The 23282-nt window shown below is 43.4% G+C and overlaps 1 protein-coding gene across 3 annotated transcripts in view; it reads right to left on the bottom strand.

Annotated features, from left to right (window-relative positions):
- SH3GL2 (SH3 domain containing GRB2 like 2, endophilin A1) overlaps positions 1 to 23282 on the bottom strand; it is a 179994-nt gene that overhangs the window by 13018 nt on the left and 143694 nt on the right. For 2 of the 3 annotated variants that reach the window (XM_036331228.1, XM_036331229.1), the window contains exon 3: positions 13297 to 13369. In XM_036331228.1, coding sequence (XP_036187121.1) covers positions 13297 to 13369 — 73 coding nt within the window. Of the gene's footprint in view, positions 1 to 2374; positions 2464 to 13296; positions 13370 to 23282 lie in introns of all 3 variants that reach the window. The other variant, XM_036331230.1, reaches the window with a different exon arrangement.

The raw sequence follows: 23282 nt of genomic DNA, 5'->3' as shown, positions 1-23282 counted from the left end.
AAATATCTGATATGCAGGATGGTCTTAGGCGACCCCTGTGAAAGGGTCGTTCAACCGCCAAAGGGGTCGCGACCCACAGGTTGAGAACCGCTGCTCTATCCCCTCCTCCCCCACAGCTTTACACTTTCTCACAAATTGTCACAAGCTCTCTGACTATGCCCCTGTCTTGTCTTTCCCACCTTCACTAGCCTAGTTCAAGTGGCCCACCCCTGGGTTTACCACAGAAACAGCTTTCTGAGAGCAATCCCTCCCCTGGTCCGGGAGAGCAGGATCCTGGTATGCTGCCCAATGTCTCTCCCCAAGAGGATGGGCTTAAAGCTGTGCGCACAGATGTTTAACACACACACATGTGCTGAAGAAAATACTAAATGAATGAATGGATATCCGGGAAACTAGTACACGCTCATGGCAGTGGTTCCCACAAGAGACTCAGGTCACATCCTTAGGCGCATGTGACGGGGAGCCTTTTGAAGCTCACAGAGAATGGGGACTAGAAAATTTGTTTCTTTGGTTGCATAAAAAGTATAGCAATCAAATATTTTTTAAGATAGAAGACACCTGTCTCTGCTGAGGGAGGGATTCCACACTGAACCAGGGCATTAGGGCCAATCGACATAGAGAACTGTGAGAATTATCAGCCTACTTCCTCCACGTATCCCAGAACTAATGAACGTGTGTTTCCAGCTGGTTAAGGATCTGCGGGACGTCCGGCACTATGGATAAAAGCATCCACACTAAGAACCACTCCGTTTCCGGAAGTTTCTAGAAATGTCCCTCCACTGGGAACAGCCTTCCCTCTCTCTGTCCACCTGCCCCACACTACACCCGGCAGCCTCTTTCACGAAGTCCTTCCCAATCACCCTTTACCTCTGCTGCCCTTCAGTATGGGTGACCCCTCCCCTCATTTCATGTCTGCACTGTGCCCTGTGCATGGATCATATCTCACATGATACTTTATGTCTCTTTTCTGCATGTCTGTTTCCTGCTACTAGTGACACACTGCATCCCTACTGAATTCTAACACAGGGCTGAGTGTACAGTGGGAACTTCCTTATTAATTGTGGGCTAAACAATTTCATTTAAAAGTTTGCATTTTTTAATAAAATTCTTCTGCGTACACCATTTTTTCAAGTCCTTGGAAAAAGACTTCCCTGTTTAAAAGCACAATGGCCACCCACTGTTCCCTGAAGTGGAGCTAAAGGTTGCTGATAAGATCTAATTACACACTAACCCTGTGATCTGACAGGGCGATTCGGGATGGCTCATGCTGATGGCAATCTGGCCTGCTTGTGGCCCTTGCACAGACTTGCTTTTAAGATTTCTAAGGCTGCTGGGCCTTTTCATTTCTCCTGAACCCATTTCTTAAAGCGCAGTAAAGGTGACATCCCACTTCCCATTCACTCTTATTAATTCTGACTCTTGAGAAACAATTCAACTCTGTGATGTACAAATGATAAAAAACTGATTACACAATCTCCCATAATCAGGAATCGGCTCTCATTTCTCCCAACAAAAGAGGGTTCTTAAGCTAAATTATGAGTCTTAAAGGGATACGAAAAATCAAATTAGTAAGAATCAATAAAAAAAATTACAATGGAAATAATTAGGTATCCCCCCCAAATAGAAAAAAATCTGAATTTGCACTGCCTGATTGCATTGGTATTTACAAAAAACCTGCTTTTAACCATGTGTGTTTTTTCTGCGATAAAATGAACAAAACAAGTATTTACGAAGCGCCTACTCTGTGAAAGGAACTGTGCTGGGGAGATTCTGAGAGAGTCTGTTCTCAGTGAGCTTATTTATTCTCTAGCTGAAGAGTCAGCGAGCGTTCTGCTCACTGTGCTGGGAGGCACACATGGGCCACCCTTCATTTTTTAAACCCTCTTGTCTTTGTTTTTATTTCTATGAGAACGAATACTACAGTTAGACCATTTCCCAGTGATTCTGTTTTTGCTGATGGGTCTTTACAAAAAGAAGAGTTAAAAAAATGGAAGCCCCAATAGACATTTCAAGGAAAATAAAAGGGAGTTTAGCCTCCTTCTTGTGGAAAATTCTCAAATCTCATTAGGGACAACTAATTACTAAATACAACAAAGATTGTGAACAAGCAAGGTTAAAATTTAGAAGACCAAAGTTGCATTTAAATGTGAAAATGCAGCCTCTTTTTGAAGATAAAAATATTAGAACTGTATTCTCCTATAATAGACTCTATTATCATTTCCCACTAACTAACAAAAGGACACCTGCTATCCAAGGAATAATAGGACAGGGTTCAAATTCCTGCTCTGCTGCTCCCCAGCTCTGCAGGGAAGAGAGGGTGCTTGGCCGTCAGCCTCAGTGTGCCTGGATATAAGTAAGAGGCAATAATACTTACTGGTAGAATTGCTGTGTTGGTGAAATGAGATGATGAATGTAATCAAAGCAGGCACCAAACAAATATTCTTTCTTTTCTCCTCTTGCCCCCTTTTGGCAGGAGAAAAATGTTATCGATAGCCATTTCACTGACATGGTCACCAACAGCTAAAGTTCTACTTTACTTATCTATCAAAGCTCAATGATGTCTTTAGTTAGAGGAAAAAAATGAATTCTGAATTAAACTAAATTGGCAAAGTTTATTACAGGGATTACAATTGAAATATTAGTATAAATCACCAAATCATACTAAGTTACTTAGTACTTGCAACAAAATGCATTCAAGAATTAGCACTTTAGTATCTATTTCACATTGGCAGCCTGTGATTGTGCAAAATGGCCTGATTTTCCCAGGTGAAATCTCAGAGCGTCTACAAGTCTAACACGAACCCTCTGCTGCTCCCTGAACTTGGAGCAACGTCTTTTCTGGCCTTGGGCACCAACAATTCTGAAAGGACACAGAAGGTTTATATGATAATGAGGACTTCAGTAAATTTCCTCAAACTTCTGTGGTTTCTTTTGAAAAATCTGAGAAGAGATTTGGGAAAGGAGACAGCTTTGCCCACTGACATATAAATACGTCACTTTCGCACTAAATCATGCTACCCTCAACCCAAAGAATAGTAGCATTTCTATAACACCTCCCTCCAAGGCAACAGAGCCCTCTTATGCCCCTGACGAGCAGGAAGCAGCCGGGAGGTATTTTAAGACACTGAGACAAGGTACCTGTCAGCAGCCCTGAGAACCCATGAGGTGGGATAGTGAACATCATAGGAGGGTGTTGCAAAGCGCTGACACAAGTCTCACGGTGCATTCTGGGAAAGCAGGCAATTGCACCACGGGAGCATAACATGGTTCCTACAGTTTGAATACATAATGAGCCGTTGCTTCTCCAGGCTTTCGGAGCAGAGGGAAGGTAGGTGCTTGGCACAATGATATTGTTTGGGAGAGGGTCCTGCAGCAATTTCCCCTGGAGACCTTCCCTGTGGAAGAATCCTGGGGAAGCACCTGAGATGCCCTCAGGTGGGGCTGCAAGCCACCTGGAAGACAAGCTGAGGGACATTTCTTGAGCCGCTACAAAGTGCCGGGCACTGTGCCAGGAGCCTTTTACTTCTCAGGTGTCAAACATATCTTCAGTCTTAGCATAGAGTGGACCTGTCCAACCACTCCCTCGGGCAGGGGTGGGGAATATCCAGCCCGCGGGCCATGTAAGGCCCACACAATCATTTGGTCTGGCCCTGCCAAGGCAACCACAGGCAGGGCTCAAAATTCAATAAACGTAGGAGCCTTTTTCACAGCAACATAAATTTATATTAAGTGAATGATGTTATAAGTGGCCTGTGGCAGAAGAAAGGGTCCCTGCCCCTGCCCTAGAGGGTTCAGAAAACTTCATCCTAAGCTGAAACAATGTGACAGGTTTTCCCAATTTATCTCTCCTTCAATGTAAGGGATCCAGGGACTAAGAGGGATCAGAGCAAGTGGCCCGGGCCCAGCAGTGATCGCTGAAATAGGAGCTCTGCCTGAGGAACAGACAGACACAGTGCACGAGCTAAGCTGCATCACAGTCCCACACTAGTGGCCCAAACAGCACATATGTGTCTTACAGTGCCCTTAGAAGTCCAGGCATGACCTGCGTCTTCTATTCAGGGTCTCTCAAGTCTACAGTGAAGGCCTGGGCCAGGCTTCCCCATTATCCAGAAGCCAGCGTAAGGAGGCTTCTGCTGCTGAGCTTACTCAGGTACCTGACAATGTCACACCCTTATGGTGGTGGGACTGAGGCCCCAGCTCCTTACCAGCTGTGGGCCAGTGGCCACCCTTACGTCCTAGAAGCCACACTCAGTGCCCTGACCCCTGGCCCTCTCCTCAGGTAGTCTGCTTCTCCTAGGCCAGCAAGAGAACCTCTCTCCCTCCAGTCTACTAAGGCAGCTTTATATAATACTAGAGGCCCGATGCACGAAATTCATGCAAGAGTAGGCCTTCCTTCCCCCGGCTGCTGGCACTGGCTTCCCTCTGGCACCTAGGACCTGGGCTTCCCTAGCAGCCCTGCCTTCATCCACAAGGTCACCCGGGCTAATTAGCATATTACACTTTTATTATTATAGATGATCATGGGAGGGACATCCCACCAACTTTGCCATGTAATATAATCTAACCAAGGGGGTGGTGAGTGTTCAATCCCATCACCTTTGGCAATTCTACCTGTTAGAGGCAAGTCACAAATCCCACCTACACTCACAGCGGGGGGGGGGGGGGGGGGGGGGAGGCGGGGGGGATTGTACACGGGTGTGGACAATAGAGGTCTATGTAATAAGCGGGGAATGGCTGCTCTGTGGAGAATGTAAAATGGGAGTGAGAATGGAGGTGGCTGTACAGTGAACAAATAAAAATGACATGAAAGCAAATACTGCGATAAGGACAATAAAAGATAAGAACGGGGCTCTCTGACTGTAGTGTGCAAACAACAGCCCTGCACTCAGGGCCTCTTGCTTTACGGTGGCAAAGACAAGCCACACCTTAAAAAGTGAAATGTAATAAACATTTAAGTAGTGATAAAAGCCACGAAGGAAAGTAACATGAGGAAAGGGCTCAGAGAGTGCTGACAGGCAAGGTTTGAAATAAGGGCTGGGAAAGCCACAAACATGCAAGGACATCTGAGCAGAGCCTGAGCGGAGGCTGAGTTGAGGAGACGAGGAGAGGAGGAGATTTGGGCAGAAAGCCCAGTGTGGTCAGATGAGTGAGGTGCCCGTGGGTATGAGGAACAGTGGAAGGCTGTCCATGCTGGCTGCTGCAGAGGGAGCGAGAGGGAGATTGGTAGGAATGTAGGAAATGAAGTCAGACCATCGGACCTTGTAATTCATGATGAGAACTTTCAATGGCACTGTCAGTGGGAAATGACTGGAGAGGTCTGTGGAGCAGGCCTGTGTAGACAGGGGCTCATGCAATGCCTCTCAGAGGAGGTGAGAGGAAGCTGAGTTAGAAGACAGGTGTCACGTAGGGCAGGTGGGGTATTCCAGGAAGGGGTCAGCCAGTGCACAGTCCTCATGCAGGGAAGAGCTTGAAGCACGGGAGAGATGGGAAGGCCGGTGAGGCTGCAGTAGGAGGAAGAGGAAGACAGACGTGGAGACACAGAGCACGTAGGGACCACCCCATGCAGCTGGTGTATTAGTAGCTCAGACTGATAAAGTGAGACTCCATCAGCCTACTTTTCCATATCTGTGCAATATCTTTAAATGCACAATATCTCTGCTATGATTAATTACATTTTAAGTAATGTCTGACTTTCACTGTCTTTAGAGGCACAGTGAATGAATATTACTAACTCACCAATCCCAGCCTACTTAAAATTGATTGCTCAAGGTGCCTCGAATATATTAGAAACTTATTAATTTTCAATATCTTCCCCAAAGATGTAGTAAAAATCACAATCCCCCAGCATTTTCATTACTCATGGTATATGAATTATACCACGTATCGCCTGACTTACAATTCCCTTTAACATGTTCTTCTCTGAAAGTCTCTTATACCTTTGTGTTAGCAACATTTTCCTCAAAATCACTGGTGTAAATCTGACCTTTATGGATTATTTTTTCAGTGTCAGGATTTGTAAAAGCTCTGGCTATGACACACCTCCTATTCCTTAAGCGAAGGATGGACATGTTCATTTATGCCCCTATTCCGCAGACATACTGAGGGAAACAGTGTCCCATGCATGCAGATAAATACACCCCAAAAGATGAGAAGATGGACACAGTGAAAGTGCCCTCCAGGAAACCCAGCTCATCCACTCGGTTGTGGAGCCCAGGATTTGAATACAGGAATGCCAAGTAACATGTATTGATTTCCAATTCTACTACCACCAAGAAGCTCATAATCACTATCTTTACCCATCTTTGGAATGAAATAACTAAGAGGGAAGCCCGTGGGCAAGAAGCTTAATAATATTGATATAATATCATCTCAAGGATTAATATCTTACTTTAAAATCAATGCAGCAAACTTTTAGTTCCACAGGCAACATTCCACCAGTGAGATCTGAATTTACGATGGAAAGATTCTGAATAGGTATCTGAGGACCACGGTTTACTGCTCCCATCGCAGGCCTGCTGGAGAAAGCTAGGCCACGTAATTCTCCAATAGAAATTCTCCAATTCTATTGGAGAATGCTGACTTAGTGCATTTTCCCCAGAAGGTATCGGATACTCAAATAACAAAACTGCCAAATGGATGTGGCTCAGTGGTTGAGCATCAACCTATTAACCAGGAAGCCATGGTTCGATTCCTGGTTAGGGCTGGATCCCCAGTAGGGGGCGTGCAGGAGGCAGCTGATCAAGTAGGCGTCCATTCAAGGGGAAAGCATTTCTGTAGAGAACCAAACCCCAACTATGCACAGCGGTTTACACGGTCAACCGGCTTTTGCTCTTCGCCTCTAGGAAATCTGCATTGGATTGAAGTAAAACCTTTCAGTGCAAACCGAGAAAGCCTCTGGCGTAGCCAGCATGCTATGGATGGGAGGGAAACAGCCCGGTCCAGCCACATCTAGTATTCTACTTAAGGGGAAAGTCCCCAGTGCAGTGCCATGCAATAGATTTGCAGGGGGATTAAAAAAAAGGCAAAAACACTTAAAAATACAGTGATCCAAAATCAAGAGTCCATTTCCCTACTGAAAAACAACCACTAATAGACAAAATCCGAGCAGCTAAACATCAAGCACATAGCAAACTATAATAAACAGGCTGAAGAGAAAACTAATCCTCCGCTGTCTATAATGGGACCCACTGGCCACACGGGGCAATCGAGCATTTAAAATGTGGCCAGTCCAAACCGAGATGGGCCGTAAGTGTAAAACCATGAAATTTCAAAAATTAGTACAAGAACATTTTTTTCTTAATATTTTTTTAATGTTGGTTAACATTTTGGATATATTTAGTTAAGTAAAATATATTATTAAAATAAATTTTACTTTTCTTTTTACTTTCTTAATGTGGCTTCTAGGAAATTCAAAGTTATGCACATGGCTTGCATCCTATTTCTATTGGAGAATGCTGACTTAGAGCGTTTTCTCCAGAAGGTATCAGATACTCAAATAACAAAACTGCCCAGTGGATGTGGCTCAGTGGTTGAGCATCAACCTATTAACCGGGAAGCCATGGTTCGATTTCTGGTAGGATCCCTTATAGGGGGCGTGCAGGAGGCAGCTGATCAAGTATTCTCTCATCATTGATGTTTCTACCTCTCCCTCTCCTTTCCTCTCTGAAATCAATAAATATATTTATTTTTAAAAAGGAAATGGATTTATGTCTTCTGTGATGATTTTACTCATAGAGAATTGGGGTTCACAATCAAGAAAATGGTATTTGTGCACATTATTTGCCATGTTCAAATTATCTAAGCAGGTTAGAAATTTGTTCTGGTTTATACTGCTCCTGTTAGAATAATTTCACAATCCAAAGTGAAAGACTTTACAGCTCTCTGTTCTATGTTCTCAAAAGCCTGCTTCACAGGGCATACCTGTGGACCTGTGACCCCATTCACCCTCCGCACCTCATCAGTTAGCTGGCATTTCCAGAAGGAAGTGGCTGGGAAGCCCTCTGGGCCACTCTCCTCAGAGTGTATGTACCTTATGCAGTTAGGCTGTGAAGTCCTGGAGAGCAAGGGGCTCAATTCCGGTCCCGTGTCTACCTGCGCTGCATTTCAAATTGGTCTTCACATAAAAGTGAATGCAGCCCTAACCGGTTTGGCTCAGTAGATAGTCAGTCTGCGGACTGAAGGGTCCCAGGTTCGATTCCGGTCAAGGGCATGTACCTTGGTTGCGGGCACATCCCCAGTAGGGGGTGTGCAAGAGGCAGCTGATTGATGTTTCTCTCTCATCAATGTTTCTAACTCTCTATCCCTCTCCCTTCCTCTCTGTAAAAAATCAATAAAATATATTTTAAAAAAAATAAAAGTGAATGCATTTGACTTGGTAAGTGTTGGTTACCTGGGTAAAGTTGATGACTTAGGGAGAAGGAAGAGCTTCCCTTCCTGTTCTTTGTATTAGAGCAATTTTATCACATTAGGCACTGGCTGTCCATTGTGCTTCATAATTCATTTACTCAAATATCCAAGTGCTGCTGGCTGACAGACCTGAGCTGGGGGCCGGACATGCAGTATGAGTCAGGCAGGCACAGTCCTGTCCTTACCGGAGAGGACAAACAAAAGCACACACATCACACAATTACAATAATTGGCAAGTGCCACCAGGGAAAAGCAGCTGGAATCATGAGAGGGACGCTGACCGGGGAACCTAATGTTGTCAGGGGTCAAGGAAGGCTTACACTGGACCTGTGGGAACTGTTTGCCTGGCAACGTGGAGGAGAAAGGGCAGGATGACCATGAAGGGAGGGCCTTTTAAGCCATGTTAAACATTTTCAGCTTAATCCTAAAAGCAATGAAAAGCCACTGAAGGGTTTTATGCAAGATAATGATGTTATCAGATTTGCCTTTTAAAAATATCGCTCTGGACAGACAGACAAGAGTGTGGCAGTAACCAGAGGGGAGGGAGTGGGGGGTGGGGATTTAGAGGGGGCCTAATATATGTTGATGGAAGATGGTTTGACTTTAGGTGGTAGGCACACAGTGCAATATGTAGAACTTGATAAAAATTATAAAAAAAATATTGCTCTGGAGGTGGGTAAGAGTGGATGTAGGACCTGCACAGAGCACACCAACAAATTCATAAAAATTAATCAAACTCTCTTTGGTCATTGTTTCAATAGACACTAAGTTTCAAAAATAAAAGAGATGTGTCTGATCTACAAACACAAGATCTGAAAAGCAGAAATCATCCTGGAGTATTCATCTAACACAAGTCACTCTCCAAGTGCCCTCAGAGCATTAACTCCCACTGATTCCTCTGGCCTGGCCACGGAGCTGCTACCTGAAGTCAGCCCCTGTGCTCACCCCAGCCCATCGTGCTTATTCCGGACCAGCACCCACCCATATTGGTTGACGGGCTCCTGGGGTCACAGAGAGGCTTTTTTTGTGCCCAAGAACTGGGTGCCCCTCGGTATTTGCTACATTCTTGTGTCCCTTCTCAAGGACATTTGGGTTCTGAACAAGTGGCTGTGACCTGCCAGCATCTTTCAAGAACACCATAGCCAGTGTCTGCTCTCAAGGCAAGAAATCCATGGAGGAATGAAATCATATCTATCATACACAAATTAAGCACAGATGATCTACATTCTATAGAATGAGTCTATGAACTTTTGTGTTGTTCTGAACTCTTCTGGATGACACTTATTTGCATATGCATGTGGCCTGCCCATATGTAACTGCTTTTCTGGAACCAACCTGGGATTGCCTGGTGATGGCCCTCACTGTTCTCCTGGATGGCAGATACCCATTCAATTGCAAATAGTCATAAAACTAATATATTGGCAGCTACAAAGCACATTCAACATTCTATTAAAAATGTGTCACTTCTAAAAATGTAAATGTCCCCCAATTACCTCTTCCTATAATCCTTTTTATTAAAATAAAAATGCCTCGCCCTAGCTGGTTTGGCTCAGTGGATCGAGCGTTGGCCTGTGGACCGAAGGGCTGCAGGCTAGATCCCCAGTTGGGGGCATTCAGGAGGCAGCCAATCAGCGATTCTCTCTCATCATTGATGTTTCTATCTCTCTCTCCCTCTCCCTTTCTCTCTGAAATAAATAAAATAAATTAAAAAATTAAATAAAAATGTCTCAACCCCACCATTTGTTTCCTTTCTGAATTCCTGCTGCACCACTCTGACAGCGAATGTCCCTTCCCACCTGAATGAAGGTGAGCCCATCAGAGGCAGGACCGTCACCGTAAAGTACACGGGCTTAGGAAGCAGTCACACCGGGGTCCCATCCTGGCTCCATCCCCTCCTAAATGTATAACTTTGGGAAAGTTTCTTAAGTTCTCTGGCCCTTGTTTTTTCATGCATGAAACGAGGCTAGCCACCTGTATTTGTTTCCTGGTGCTGCCATAACAAATTAGCACAAACAAATGAAAACAAGAGAAATGTACTCTTTTAAAGTTCAAGGGCCTAAAACCCTGAAGTCAAGGTGTCAGCAGGGTTGGTTCCTCCCAGCGCCTCTCTGGGAGAATCCTTCCTTGCCTCTCCCAGCTCTCGGGAGCTCCTGGCATTCGCTGGCATGGGGCAGCATCACTCCAATGTCTGCCTCCACCTTCACACAGCTTTCTTCCCGGTAACTCTGTGTCCTCTTGTCTCAGCAAGATACCAGTCCTTGGATTTAGGGCTTACCCGAACTCCAGAATGAGTGTTAATCTCAAGATCATTAACTAATTACATTTGAAAAGAAATCTATTTCCAAATAAGGTCACATTCTGAGGTTCTGGGTGGCCCTGAATTTGGGGGGACTGTACCTACCTACAGCAGAGCATCGTTCCATTGTACACAGGAACTGTGATGGGTCCCCACTGAGTTTTAGTACCACGGTAGATATTAAATCCCTTTTCTATACTATGATTTGTTCAACTGTGTTCTACTTTTGCCATCAGAAAAAAAAAAAGGTTACTTTTAGAGATGGCTTTGTGTATATAACGAGCACGGTGCTGAAAATACGTTAGTGCTCAATAAGTACAATGTTTTTCTTCCCTTCCCCTATATTTAATTTGGCTTTGCAATGAGTTACTAGCACAATTCATCTGTATATCCCAAGAAATCAAAGGGCACTTCCAAGTTCTACGTAAAGATAAAGATAGACATTTCTTGCCCTTGTATGACTTCTTATGGCGAGGCAGGGTGAGTAGTTCCCTTCTCAGAACCTGACTTATTACAGTTGTTTAAGTACTAGGGACTACAGGTACATTTAAAAGATCCTTGCATTTCTGTGGAATATAAAGGTCATGAAGAAGGCTCTAGGTAAAACTTAGAAACTTGATTTCTGCTATTCTTTTCCTAATTTTCTAACCATTTGGTCCATTGCCTGGCTCCTATAGCTTACCACTATATTACTTGTAGATTCCCCTTCCTCACATAATCCCATCTCTGATGTAGTTTAAGAAGAAAAACAAAAATAGAAACGTTATTTCCACAGAGTTTGTTCATCTTCAAAACAGCTGTACTATCCTAGGTAAACAAAGGCTGAATGAAACCGCATCTGGCAGCAGGAGGCAGTAGAGAGCTAGTCAGCACTGCCAACTGCACTGGCCTGCTTCCTTTTATCCCACCCCTTTCCTTTTCTTATCTCTTGCCACTAATGCTCACTATTCAAAGCACATGGAGGCTGGTCCAAAGCCCGGCCATCTTCCCTTAGGACCACTAAAGATACTGAAATCCCAACTTGCAATTCTCAAAGAAACTAATCTCAAGAGTAAGCAGTTTTCCAAACAGCAATTGCATTTCACTTAAATACATTCAGCCTTGCTTCAGGTCTCTATACTCTAGGTCAGGGGTGGGCAAACTTTTTGACTCAAGGGCCACAATGGGTTCTTAAACTGGACCAGAGGGCCGGAACAGAAGCATGGATGGAGTGTTTGTGTGAACTAATAAAAATTAAAAGTAAACATCATTACATAAAAGGGTACGGTCTTTTATTTCAATAGTTTTATTCATTTCAAACGGGCCGGATCTGGCCCGCAGGCCGTAGTTTGCCCACGGCTGCTCTAGGTTACAAACTGCTGTGCAGAAAGAAGAGGGAGGGGGAGGGTGATAATGCCGGCTGCTTTGCTCTGTTACACCTCATGCCTTCAGAGATGGCTCCGGTTCGCCTGGTTCTCTTTCCAAGGCAGAGCTCCATTACCTCTATGGTAACTTCCTTTTCTCATGGTCTACCACATTAGCAGGAGCAAATGCTGATCTGTGCTGTGCTTGGAGAGGAATCAGAATTAAAAACGACCCTCCAGCCCAGCCAGCATGGCTCAGTGGTTGACCGCTGACCTATGAACCAGGAGATCACATTTCGATTCCCGGTCAGGGCATATGTCGGGCTGTGGGCTTGATCCCTAGTGTAGGGCATGCAGGAGGCAGCTGATCAATGTTCTCTCTAATCACTGATGTTTCTCTCTCTCTTTCCCTCTACCTTTCTCTCTGGAATTAATAAAAATATATTTTTAAAAAACGAACAAACAAAACAACCCTCTAAAGCAGGGGTCCTCAAACTTTTTAAACAGGGGGCCAGTTCACTGTCCCTCAGACCGTTGGAGGGCCAGACTATAGTTTAAAAAAAAACAACTATGAACAAATTCCTATGCACACTGCACATATCTTATTTTGAAGTAAAAAAACAAAAAGGGAACAAATACAGTATTTGTATTTGCATGTGACCTGCGGGCTGTAGTTTGAGGACCCCTGCTCTAAAGACTGAAGTGAAGCAGTATGAACAAAAACTCTTGGGGGATTAGAGCATGAGTGGGGGGGGGGGGGATGGGAATTTAATTGGGAGGGATGAGGACACATTTGTAATACCTTAACTAATAAAAAATAAAATAAAACAAAACAAAACAAAAGAAACCCAAATACTCTCTTCACAGAAATTATTCAACCTCCTATCTTTTCACACCTTCTGGGAATTACTATTTCTTAACTTAATATTATCCTAATTTTCTTTCTTATCATCCCTTGAAAACTAAAGTAGCATTAATAACATCTTACAGCTATCCTGGCATTACGTGCCACCCAAGCCGTCCACACAATGTGGTCTGTTAAATACGCCACAGTCAGATAAAATACTACAGAATCCCCCAGTCACTTCAATGTGAGCCTGAAAAAGTACCCCCATCCCAGGTGAAAGCGCTATACCTGAAGTCAGTGACCCTCCAGAAAAGTGGGCTGAGGAAGAAGTACAACAAACCTAAAATGCCTCTCAAAGAGAAGCTTACAGGAGGGATACCTGAACTTGTAAAGTGACCCCTTACCTGGATTGGGTTGAAGGTATTCAATTGTTTTAGTCATTATTTCCATCACAGCCCTGCTGGTGACATCCACTTTCTGAAATGAGAAAATTAATATTCTAAATGACAAAGATACAGAACTACTGGCAATACAACAAAGTAAGGAAAAGTCCTGAGTGGAAGGTGAGGGGCTGAGGATGGCTTTGTATCCCATGTGATCTACTGAGAAAGCCTGCAGACTGGAAAGCCTGCTTCATCTGAAGAGGACACTGGTTATTTCCTAAAATATATTTCAAAATATACTTCATTATCTTCTGGCAAAATAAGGAGGATAGCCTCTCTTCCCATAAAAAGCTTGAGATGATCTCTAAAAATGGTTCAATATTCAACTGACCCAGAAAAAAATAAAGAAGGCAGGCCTAGGGTTGGGTGGGAGCCTGGCGGGGGGGGGGGGGGGCGGGGGGGATGGGGGACATCTATAATACCCCCAACAATAAAAATGAATGAATGAATGAATGATTATAATTCTAAAAAAAAAAAAAGAATTTCAAATCTTTGTGTTCACTTTAAGAACATTGGTGAAACTGCCCAGGCCATTGAAAGTATGCATTTCCAAAATTCCACTAAGTCTCTGAACAACATCACTTCACAGAAGAGATTACAATACATTGCCATGCTGGGTTGGTAGGGGTGCCCAGGCCAAATGGTGGGGCTGGACACAGGTCCCATGACCCAGGAAGAATACAGGAGCTAAAAATGCAGAGCAATGCTGAACTTGAATTTTTTGATGTAGATGTTCTGGTCATTGAGCACATCCAGGTAAACAAAATCCCCAGGTAAGCCCCGGATTTACAGAGCTCATAGCAGGATTAACAGGAGCTCACCCTGCCAGGCTGCGATGATCCATACTGAAAAAGAGCAAACTGTTCCTAAACCAGAAGAGGCTGCACAGGAGAAAAAGATATTCCAGAAGAAACAAGCATTTATGACCCCGGAATAAATTCAGCACAAAATAAATGTAAATAAAAGTTAAACAAGCAGAATTAAGGAATCATATTCTACCCCCAAGGCATTTACTGAACGTCTGTAGGGGGCTGGGAATGGTGACAAGTTTCACTGCTCTAAAGAAAGAAAAATGCAGCATCAACTGTTTATTCAAGTAAGAGACAGAAAGTTTTTTATGTAACTGCTGAGAACATCCTGAGTATATAAAAATCTTGCTCAAACACTTCTAATCAGTCCTTGAACGTTTGGTTAATTCTGAATAAAAGTCCTGGTGCTAGAGCCCACCCCCGAACAATTTTGAATGGTCAGTATTGGTATCCAGCTGGTCACCATATCCTCTGTCTCTTGGAGAGGTTATTCATTGCACTTAGGTCCTCCCTGCATTCCCCCATGAAATCCTTTTTTACCAACATGCCTGGTCCATTCATTCACTCTAGAAGGTAAATGACTAGTGGGAATCAATGTATCCTCTTCTCCATGATATTTGCATATAACATGATAGAGGTATGAGTGAAAGGAACTCATTTTTGATGACAGAATTTCAGATATCAATTAAGTGCATGGGGAATTTTTGTTTTGTTTTGGGGTTTTTTTTGTTTTGTTTTGTTTTGTTTTGTTAACTGGAGTTCAAGGGCTTTTCCCTCAATTGTATAGAAGTTCTGAATCATCACTGTGCCTCCTTATAAAATCATCCTTTCATGGATGTGGTAAGCCTCCTTCTCTTTCATTATCTGAAACCAAGCCATAACCCACCAGAAGATTTTATTTTTTCGTTTGGTTTTTTAATACTTACCAAACTCTGTCAGTCATACTACTGTGTGTGTAAAGAAGTTTGCTATAACTGGGATTAAAAGAGGAAAACACTTTCTCCTGTGAAGTCATCATGGTATAAAAATGCATTGAAAACACTCCTACTTAAAAGGTGCCTGCCTACATATGAACCCTGTGCCATGTCCTTTTGGTCTAATTGAGTTTTAACATGTCTTGGATTTGAGTCTGTGCTAAGCAGAATTTAGTTCTGAAGTGAGAATGGTCCCCTGGAGTTGTGCAATGAGGACTTCTACGGCCACACGTGGCGGTTCAGCACCAGCAAATGCCAATCAACCTGTATGTACTCCAGAGACAGAGAAGCATCGATCAGACTGTCAAACCTCAGAGGGAAGGCAGGGAAGGGTGGGAGGAAGGGGGAGAGATCAACCAAAGGTTGATCATATAAGCATAACCAATGGACACAGACACTAAGGGGGTGAGGGCATGAGCGGGGGAGTGGGGGGGGGGCAATGGGAGGGATAAGGGCACATATGTAATACCTTAATCAATAAAGAATAAAATTAAAAAAATGTCATGAAAATGAATTCAAAGGTTGTATGCAGAACAAACATGCTGAAAGTCCAGGTTACATGTGTGATGGGAGGAAAGGGCAGCTATCCTGCTGACTATATGACAAAGATTAAAGAATGCGAGGTCATATGTATCCCAAGGTCTTGTGTGGCTATGATGGGAAGAAAGTCATTTCAAAAGTCAAGGTTTCTAAGAGAGGGTGCCAGAATTCTCCACGACCCATTTGATATTCTCAAGTTATCCAATGTTAGGAGGCTAACCAATTTCTAACTTTCCCTTTTCCCTACTCAGTAATAATGATAAACACCATCATCATAAAGTGTTCTCTTTGTCAGAAATTGTTCCAAAGGCTTTAAGTATATTTACCCATTTAATCCTCCGAAACCCTATGAACTAGATATAGAGAGGATACGAAGCTTGCCCAGCTTCGGCTCTAGAGCCCATGCTCTTAACCACTACTTCCTGAGAGCATATGCTCCTCATAAAAAGAGAGGAAACAGGAACATCTCCCATCATGAAGAGAGAGAGCCCGTCAGGGCTGGAAGGCTTTGTGCTGTCCTCCGAATGAGGCTTGGGGACCTGGCAGTGGCCACCCCAGAGGACCAGGAGGAAAGCACCTGTCACCCCATCCTCTGCTTGTGCTTTGAAAATCCCCAAGGTCTGTGGAAACTTCGCCCACAAGCACGATTCTACCCTGGGCCTCTGTGCAAGAGGCTCTCCCACGCACGCTGTTACACAGGCTTCTCCACAGAAGCCGGATGCCAGCAGTGTGAATCCTGAATGGTCCGCAAGGAGGGTGCCAAGGGAGGCATGAAAAGTGGTTCTCATTTTGGGTATGGAACTGCCTCTCCCTCTGGGCGCTGTAAATAGAGAGCCAACTACTCCTGCTCCATAAAGAGAAGCTACTAGCTTGGCAAAAGCCAGTGTTCTCAGGGGAAACACACCCACACTAGAGAGACCCATATTAGAGCATTCATTAAGTGTGGTCCCCGGAGCAGGATTAAGCACCTGGGAGCAGGAATAGAATCAACCTCAGCATCCCCTGTGATTTAACAGAAATCTCCCAGGCAGGAGCCCACACCAACCCAGACCTTTACAGACTTTGTGCCCAAAGAGGCAGACTCCTAGTTACCTAAACTAGACATCATTATAGTACAGGGCTGTGGCTAAACCTTTTTGATCACAGTGCAAAATAAACTTCACTTTAAATCCAACTCTGAAAACAACTTTATCCAATACAATTATTTGTATACAGCATGATCAGGACATACCCCAAACAGGACACAGCTCTTAGCAAATCATTCACTAGGCTCTCCCTTTTGATTTTACTCTGGCAGATAATCACTAGACAGAGTTCATAAACACAGGAGGAAGAGACGAGTGCAGAATCTACTCCAAGCCTTAACTTCCTACATATGCAAGTCTGGACCTAGACAAGGGAAATGAACTCCCTGAGGTCACAGGACTGGTGTGGCCCTGATGGGGAGAAAGCAGTCCTGAAGGTCTGGGATCCAAGAGTTTCTAGAGGAACAGAACTGTCCAGTGACCACCCGCAGGAAGGAGGCTGGCCAATTTCTACCTTCTTTTCGTCTCTGTCCCCACTAACAAGGTCAGGACTCTTTTCACTAAACTAAGCCACACTGTGACAGCCGGGGACAGGCTGAGGGTCATTACCCTGGGAGAACCGTGAATGTGCCTTGTTAGGCACTTGCTAAGAGAGCTATTTATAAAACTAATTTGGCAATGTCCAGCACATATCCTCTTGTTAACTGGCCTGGCGTAATTCACACAAACCAAGATTTCCACTTAAGTAATTTATTATAACTGGCAAGAGATTTTCCCAGTTGAGAGCAGCAGAGTTTAACTTTGAACTGATGACACATGGCTAATGCTTTCCTCAAGGCCCAAAGTCTCCTATTACTTGAAAGTAAGTTTGGATGTGTCCTCAATGACAACTTCTATTCTAATGAGCCCCTGAGCCTCCATTTCTGTAACTAATCTTGTCTGGATAGGGGTAGGAAGCCATTAGGGAAAGCTGTTTAGAGAAAGTGAACTCTAAACATATAGGGAGTCCCAAAAAATATATACACACTTCAAATAATTATAAAGGCAGTGTTTATTAAAGTAGATTTCATTGTCAAAATTGAGCTATCAGCTGCTAAAATGTGCAGACATTTTTGGGGGACACCCTGAATACAGGAAATAAAAACTCTACATAAAATAATTTTCCCCCTGAAGGTAAGAGTGTAGGCATATATTCTTCTGGCCTTTTCCTTCAACTTTCTCAATACCAACATTTTAGCAAATGTCCATGCAGTTGACCCTTGATCAACGTAGGGGTTAGGGGTACCAATCCCCCATGCAGTCAAAATCCGCATATAACTTCTGACTCCCCCCAAACTTAACTTATTCCTCGGTATCCATGAGGAATTGGTTTTCCTGGAACCCCCCCTCCCCCATCCCACATTTACCAAAATCCCTGGGCGCACAAGTCCCCTGTATGAAATGACATAAATCAAGGCATACAGTCAGCCCTCCGCATCCTCAAACTCCAAACCGTGGATTGAGACAGTGCAGGGTTTTATTGAAAGAAGTCTGCATATAAGTGGGCCTGTGCTGTTCAAAACTGTGTGTTCAAGGGTCTACTGTACTTTAGAGTCAGAAATGTCTTCCTCCACTGTGCAGTGTTATACTTTACAATGTTGGGTAGCGAGAAAAATAGCTCTCTAAACCTCTTTCCTCACTGTAACATTTTTCTTCCTCATCTAAGGCAAGGGTTGGCACACTGGCCAGCAGGCAAACACCAGGACAGTACCTACTTTTACATTTTTGTTTTTTAACATTCATCTGTATTGTTGAAAGTATTACAGATGTCCTTTCCCCCCGCCCCACTGACCCCCTCCACTCTGCATCTGGCCCTCCCAGGCCTACCACACTATTGTCTGTGTCCATGGGTTATGCATATGCGTATATAAGTTCTTTGGTACATTTTTAAATGGTTGGGAAAATTCAAAAGAAGGCTCCTCTTTCAGTGCACATAATAATCATGTGAAATTTAAATTTCAGTGTTCTTAGATTAATTGTATTGGAACATAGCTACATCATTGTTTAGACAGCGTCAATAGTTGCTTTTACTCTTTAACAGCAAAAGTGAGGAGTTACAATAGAGACCACAGAGGCCCCGTGGCCCACAAAGCCTAATATACTTACAGAAAAAGTGTGCCAGTCCCTATGCTGAGGTTCTCATTTCATTACGGTATGTCATGCTGATCTATGAATGAGGCTGGTCATTTCGCCAGCTGCCTCAGTCTTTAGAGACAAGATACAAGAGAACTGAAAGGCACTGAATTGACTAGAATGGGGTTATTGTTTTGAGGCATCTGAGTATCATCCACAGGAACACAGCACTCTTTGTGGAGCTACAAAAGGACTGAAACATACAACTTCATTCCATCAGATACTGCCTTACACCAGATGCGGTCACAGGGACACACGAACAGAGCCGAAGAAAAAAATACACACCTGAAAATGGAGCACAGTGTGTGGATTTAAGGATCAGTAATAAATAGATGAATCAGCACCCACAACGTCTGTCCAAAATGAAAACGTTTAAATGTCAAATGGAAAACTAAAACCTTTTCAAATTCTTAAATTTTATCACCGAAGAGAATAGACATATTAAGAATGCACACACACGCTCACGTAAAGCAACAAGAACCCTGAATGAGGACACCTAATGAAACCAATCAGAGAGACATGATGAAGCAGCTTCCTGCAGAAGTTTCTCTGGCAGCCAGATGCAGGCTGGTCCAATACAATGTTCTTAATAGTTCCCTACTGGTCTGAAGAGTCCGTGTACCTCTGCCATTTGGCAGTCATCATATTTATTCAGAAATTCTGATTAACCAACAGGGTGTTGAAAAACAAAAATAAATGAATCATTTGACTGAGAGTGCCCCCAGGCATTTTCTTGCTAATCTTCTGGTGCATGGAATGACGCCCAACCTACTGAGCCACATCAGAAAGGGCTCTTGCTAATCTTTTTGGGCATCACCTTTAATGAATATTAGCTTGGAAAGATATTTGAAAACATAACTGAGAAGAAATTTGTCTCCCCTAAATTTCAGGATAAGCAAAAAGATACCTTATTGGGGGCTCTCTCCCATCTTACAATTCTTCACCAGAAAGTGAGTATCTTTTATTTATTTATTTATTTATTTATTTATTTATTTATTTATTTATTTTTTTAATTTTTATTGCTTAAAGTATTACAAAGGGTATTACATATGTGTCCATTTTATCCCCCCGCCCTAGACAGTCCCCTAGCCTCCCCTATCCCCCAATGTCTTATGTCCACTGGTTATGCTTATATGCATGCATACAAGTCCTTTAGTTGATCTCTTACCCCCCTACCTCCTGCCCCGCAACCCTCCCCGGCCTTCCTGCTGCAGTTTGACAATCTGTTTGAGGCAGCTCTGCCTCTGTATCTATTATTGTTCAAAAGTTTATAATGGTCTCTATTATCCATGAATGAGTGAGATCATGTGGTATTTTTCCTTCATTGACTGGCTTATTTCACTTAGCATAATGCTCTCCAGTTCCATCCATGACGTTGCAAATGGTAAGAGTTCCTTCCTTTTTAGAGCAGCATAGTATTCCATCGTGTAGATGTACCACAGTTTTCTAATCCATTCATCTACTGATGGGCACTTAGGCTGTTTCCAGATCTTAGCTATGGTGAATTGTGCTGCTATGAACATAGGGGTGCATATATCCTTTCTGATTGGTGTTTCTGGTTTCTTGGGATATATTCCTAGAAGTGGGATCACAGGGTCAAATGGGAGTTCCATTTTCAGTTTTTTAAGGAAACTCCATACTGTCTTCCATAGTGGCTGCACCAGTCTGCATTCCCACCAGCAGTGCACAAGTGTTCCTTTCTCTCCACATCCTCTCCAGCACTTGTCGTTTGTTGATTTGTTGATGATAGCCAGTCTGACAGGTGTGAGATGGTACCTCATTGTTGTTTTGATTTGCATCTCTCGGATGATTAGTGACTTTGAGCATGCAGAAAGTGAGTATCTTAGTGCAGAAATCCACATGATCTCTTTTATCACTACACCTATGACAAAGTCATGGGCGTGACAGACGTCCACGGGTGCACGCAGGGATATGTCAGTCTTCATGTGCTGGTTGGGACTTTACTCTTTTCTCTCCCATTTGAGATAAATCACTAAAATTCACGTTGGAGTGATGTTATTAAAAAGTGGCATCATTAGTAACAAGTTACTTGCCACAAGCCTCGAAAGAGATGATACTCAGTGTGTTTCACATTGCAGCTGAGAACTGTGGGTTTAGCCTCTGTTTAAACATGGGCAGTGATGGGGAATTCAGTCTCTCTCTCTCTTTTTAAACAGCGCCGACAGTCGAAAGTTCTTTCTTATGTTGAGCTTGATTCTATCTCCCCACAGTTTCTACCATCAACGGGTAGTTCTATTGCTTAAGGTTGGATAGGATCTAACCTTTCCCCACCCAATGACTAATAAAATGTATGAAGATAATGACCACGGACCTTCTATCAGCCTTTCCCCACACCCCTCTCTGCAAACAACCCACTCTTCCTCACTCTCCTCAGAAACGGCATTCTTTCTTTTCTTTCTCAACATCCCGTTTTTCTTTCAACTTGAGGCTGCCCCTTAATAAGCATTCCTTTCTTATTAAAATGGTCTATAATCACATTTCTAACCCTAATGCCCCTCCGGTTTCAACGGAAGGGATTTCCCAGCATGCTTTTCAGACTGCCAAGTGAGACACTATCCCCCTTGGCTTGCACTGCTGCACTACCCATATGTGCAGGGCCATGAGGAAACGCCAGGATTTAGCGCAGGTGCTCTCTCCTCTAGGAAGCTCCCACTGACCTATCTGGCCTGAGTTCGTTCTTCCCTGGGCATCACCCCAGGACACCAAGCACTATGCCCTGCATGCCCCTGATTCATGTGCCGACTTCTTCCATCAGAACTGGAAACTCCTAGAAGGTAGGAACTGTGCCTTAACTGTCTTTGTATTCCTGGTGTCCAGCACAATGCCTGGCATTTACAGATATCCTTCGTGAATTAATGAACATAAGTATACACACACAAACGCAGAATCACTGTGGCAACCGGTGGAGATTTGAGAAGGAACAAGAGTTCCCTCAAATTCTAGAACTTCCGCTTGACAAAAAGTCTGCGGCTCTTCACACGCAATATCTGCGCCACAGAAGAAATTGTGTTTGTGTTTAATGAAGCTGGTAAGCAACAGATGCCATTTAAAGTGAACACAGAAACAATTCGGTGCAAGGCACTTAAGTGGAGGCGAAAAAGGGTTCCGGGCAGGGTTCCGGCAGAGACAACGGCAGGAATTCACCCAATCAGCTGTGGGAGGGGACGCTGCAGGGACTGACTGACACAAAAGGTAATTTCACTGCATCTTAGCTGGAGAGTGGCTGCGGTGGCTGATTAGAGAAACAACTTCTAGGAATCCCTACTTCTCTCTCCTGGTAGTGCTGCTTGATGCAAACCTCTAATTTATTTCATTCTGTTGTCTAATTGCTCCTCTGAGAATACAGCTGAACAAGCTCTCTACTCCACATCCTTATGATCAGAAAGCTGACTGTAAAAGGATGATTCTTCTGTAGCCTTGGGAATATTGAGCTAAAACACTTTTGTGAGTAATAAACATATTAACAGGCGATAAAATATTTGATATTCTAAATCCAAAGTATGTGCTTTCTAATTACCACAGAAAACTTTACTGTTATTGCAAATTTAGCTTGGGTAAAAAGTATAAAATTTTCAATAGAGCCACAGATAGACAACAGATGTGTGAAATAAAATGGAATAAAACAAATTTCCACACTGCACTGAAATCTAAATCTCCCAATTTACATAGCTATAAAGCCAAATACAAAACCACAGGCGTGCTCTTCAAATGATTACTAAGTGTTTACTTTATTGTAGGAATATCTAGATTTTGAAATAAACCTCCAGAAACTCATTATTTTTCTAGAAAATAGGAGAAATAAACCTTACCTTCAGACTCGAGGGATGTCTGGGTCTTTGCCTGACGTAAAATACTTGCAAAATCCTCTTTTATTTCAATTAGTTTGCAAGATTAGAATGGATTCAAAACCTCCATTAGTTGTTGGGTTATAAACTCTACTCTGTTTTACAAATTTCTTATTCTGTTTACTATAATTTAAGAAACAAAAATCAGTTGTCTTAGCTTAGGCAGCGAACCTTCATCCTGGCAGATAAAGGCAGAACTCAAATTCTGACTCCTTAGCTCTAAATTCCTAAATACCTGCCTAATCTGTCATCAATGACATGGCACTGGCCAGGTGACATACTGTAAATTCCCTCCAGGGTGAGGGTGGAGGGAGACATCAAAGGATAAGAGAGGACTAAGGAAGATCAGATGTAGACAGAGGTTGGTGCAAATGAACAGACTTGCATGGCTGCTCATAATGAGCGTAGAACTCAAATATTACAGGGGGTGAAGTCAGACTCAAGTCATTCTGAGCAGGTGTGTCAGTGTCTGGAGATTCAGATGCTGTAGGAGAAGAATAGGTAGAATACTGTTTCAGAACTATGAACAGCCATGGCTACCAGCTCTGGTTGATGACCAGG

Source organism: Myotis myotis, unplaced genomic scaffold, assembly GCF_014108235.1.
Source record: "Myotis myotis isolate mMyoMyo1 unplaced genomic scaffold, mMyoMyo1.p scaffold_m19_p_12, whole genome shotgun sequence".
Classification (NCBI taxonomy): Eukaryota; Metazoa; Chordata; class Mammalia; order Chiroptera; family Vespertilionidae; genus Myotis; species Myotis myotis.
Note: the sequence above shows the minus strand (reverse complement) of the source record. Positions and strands in the feature narration are given on the sequence as shown.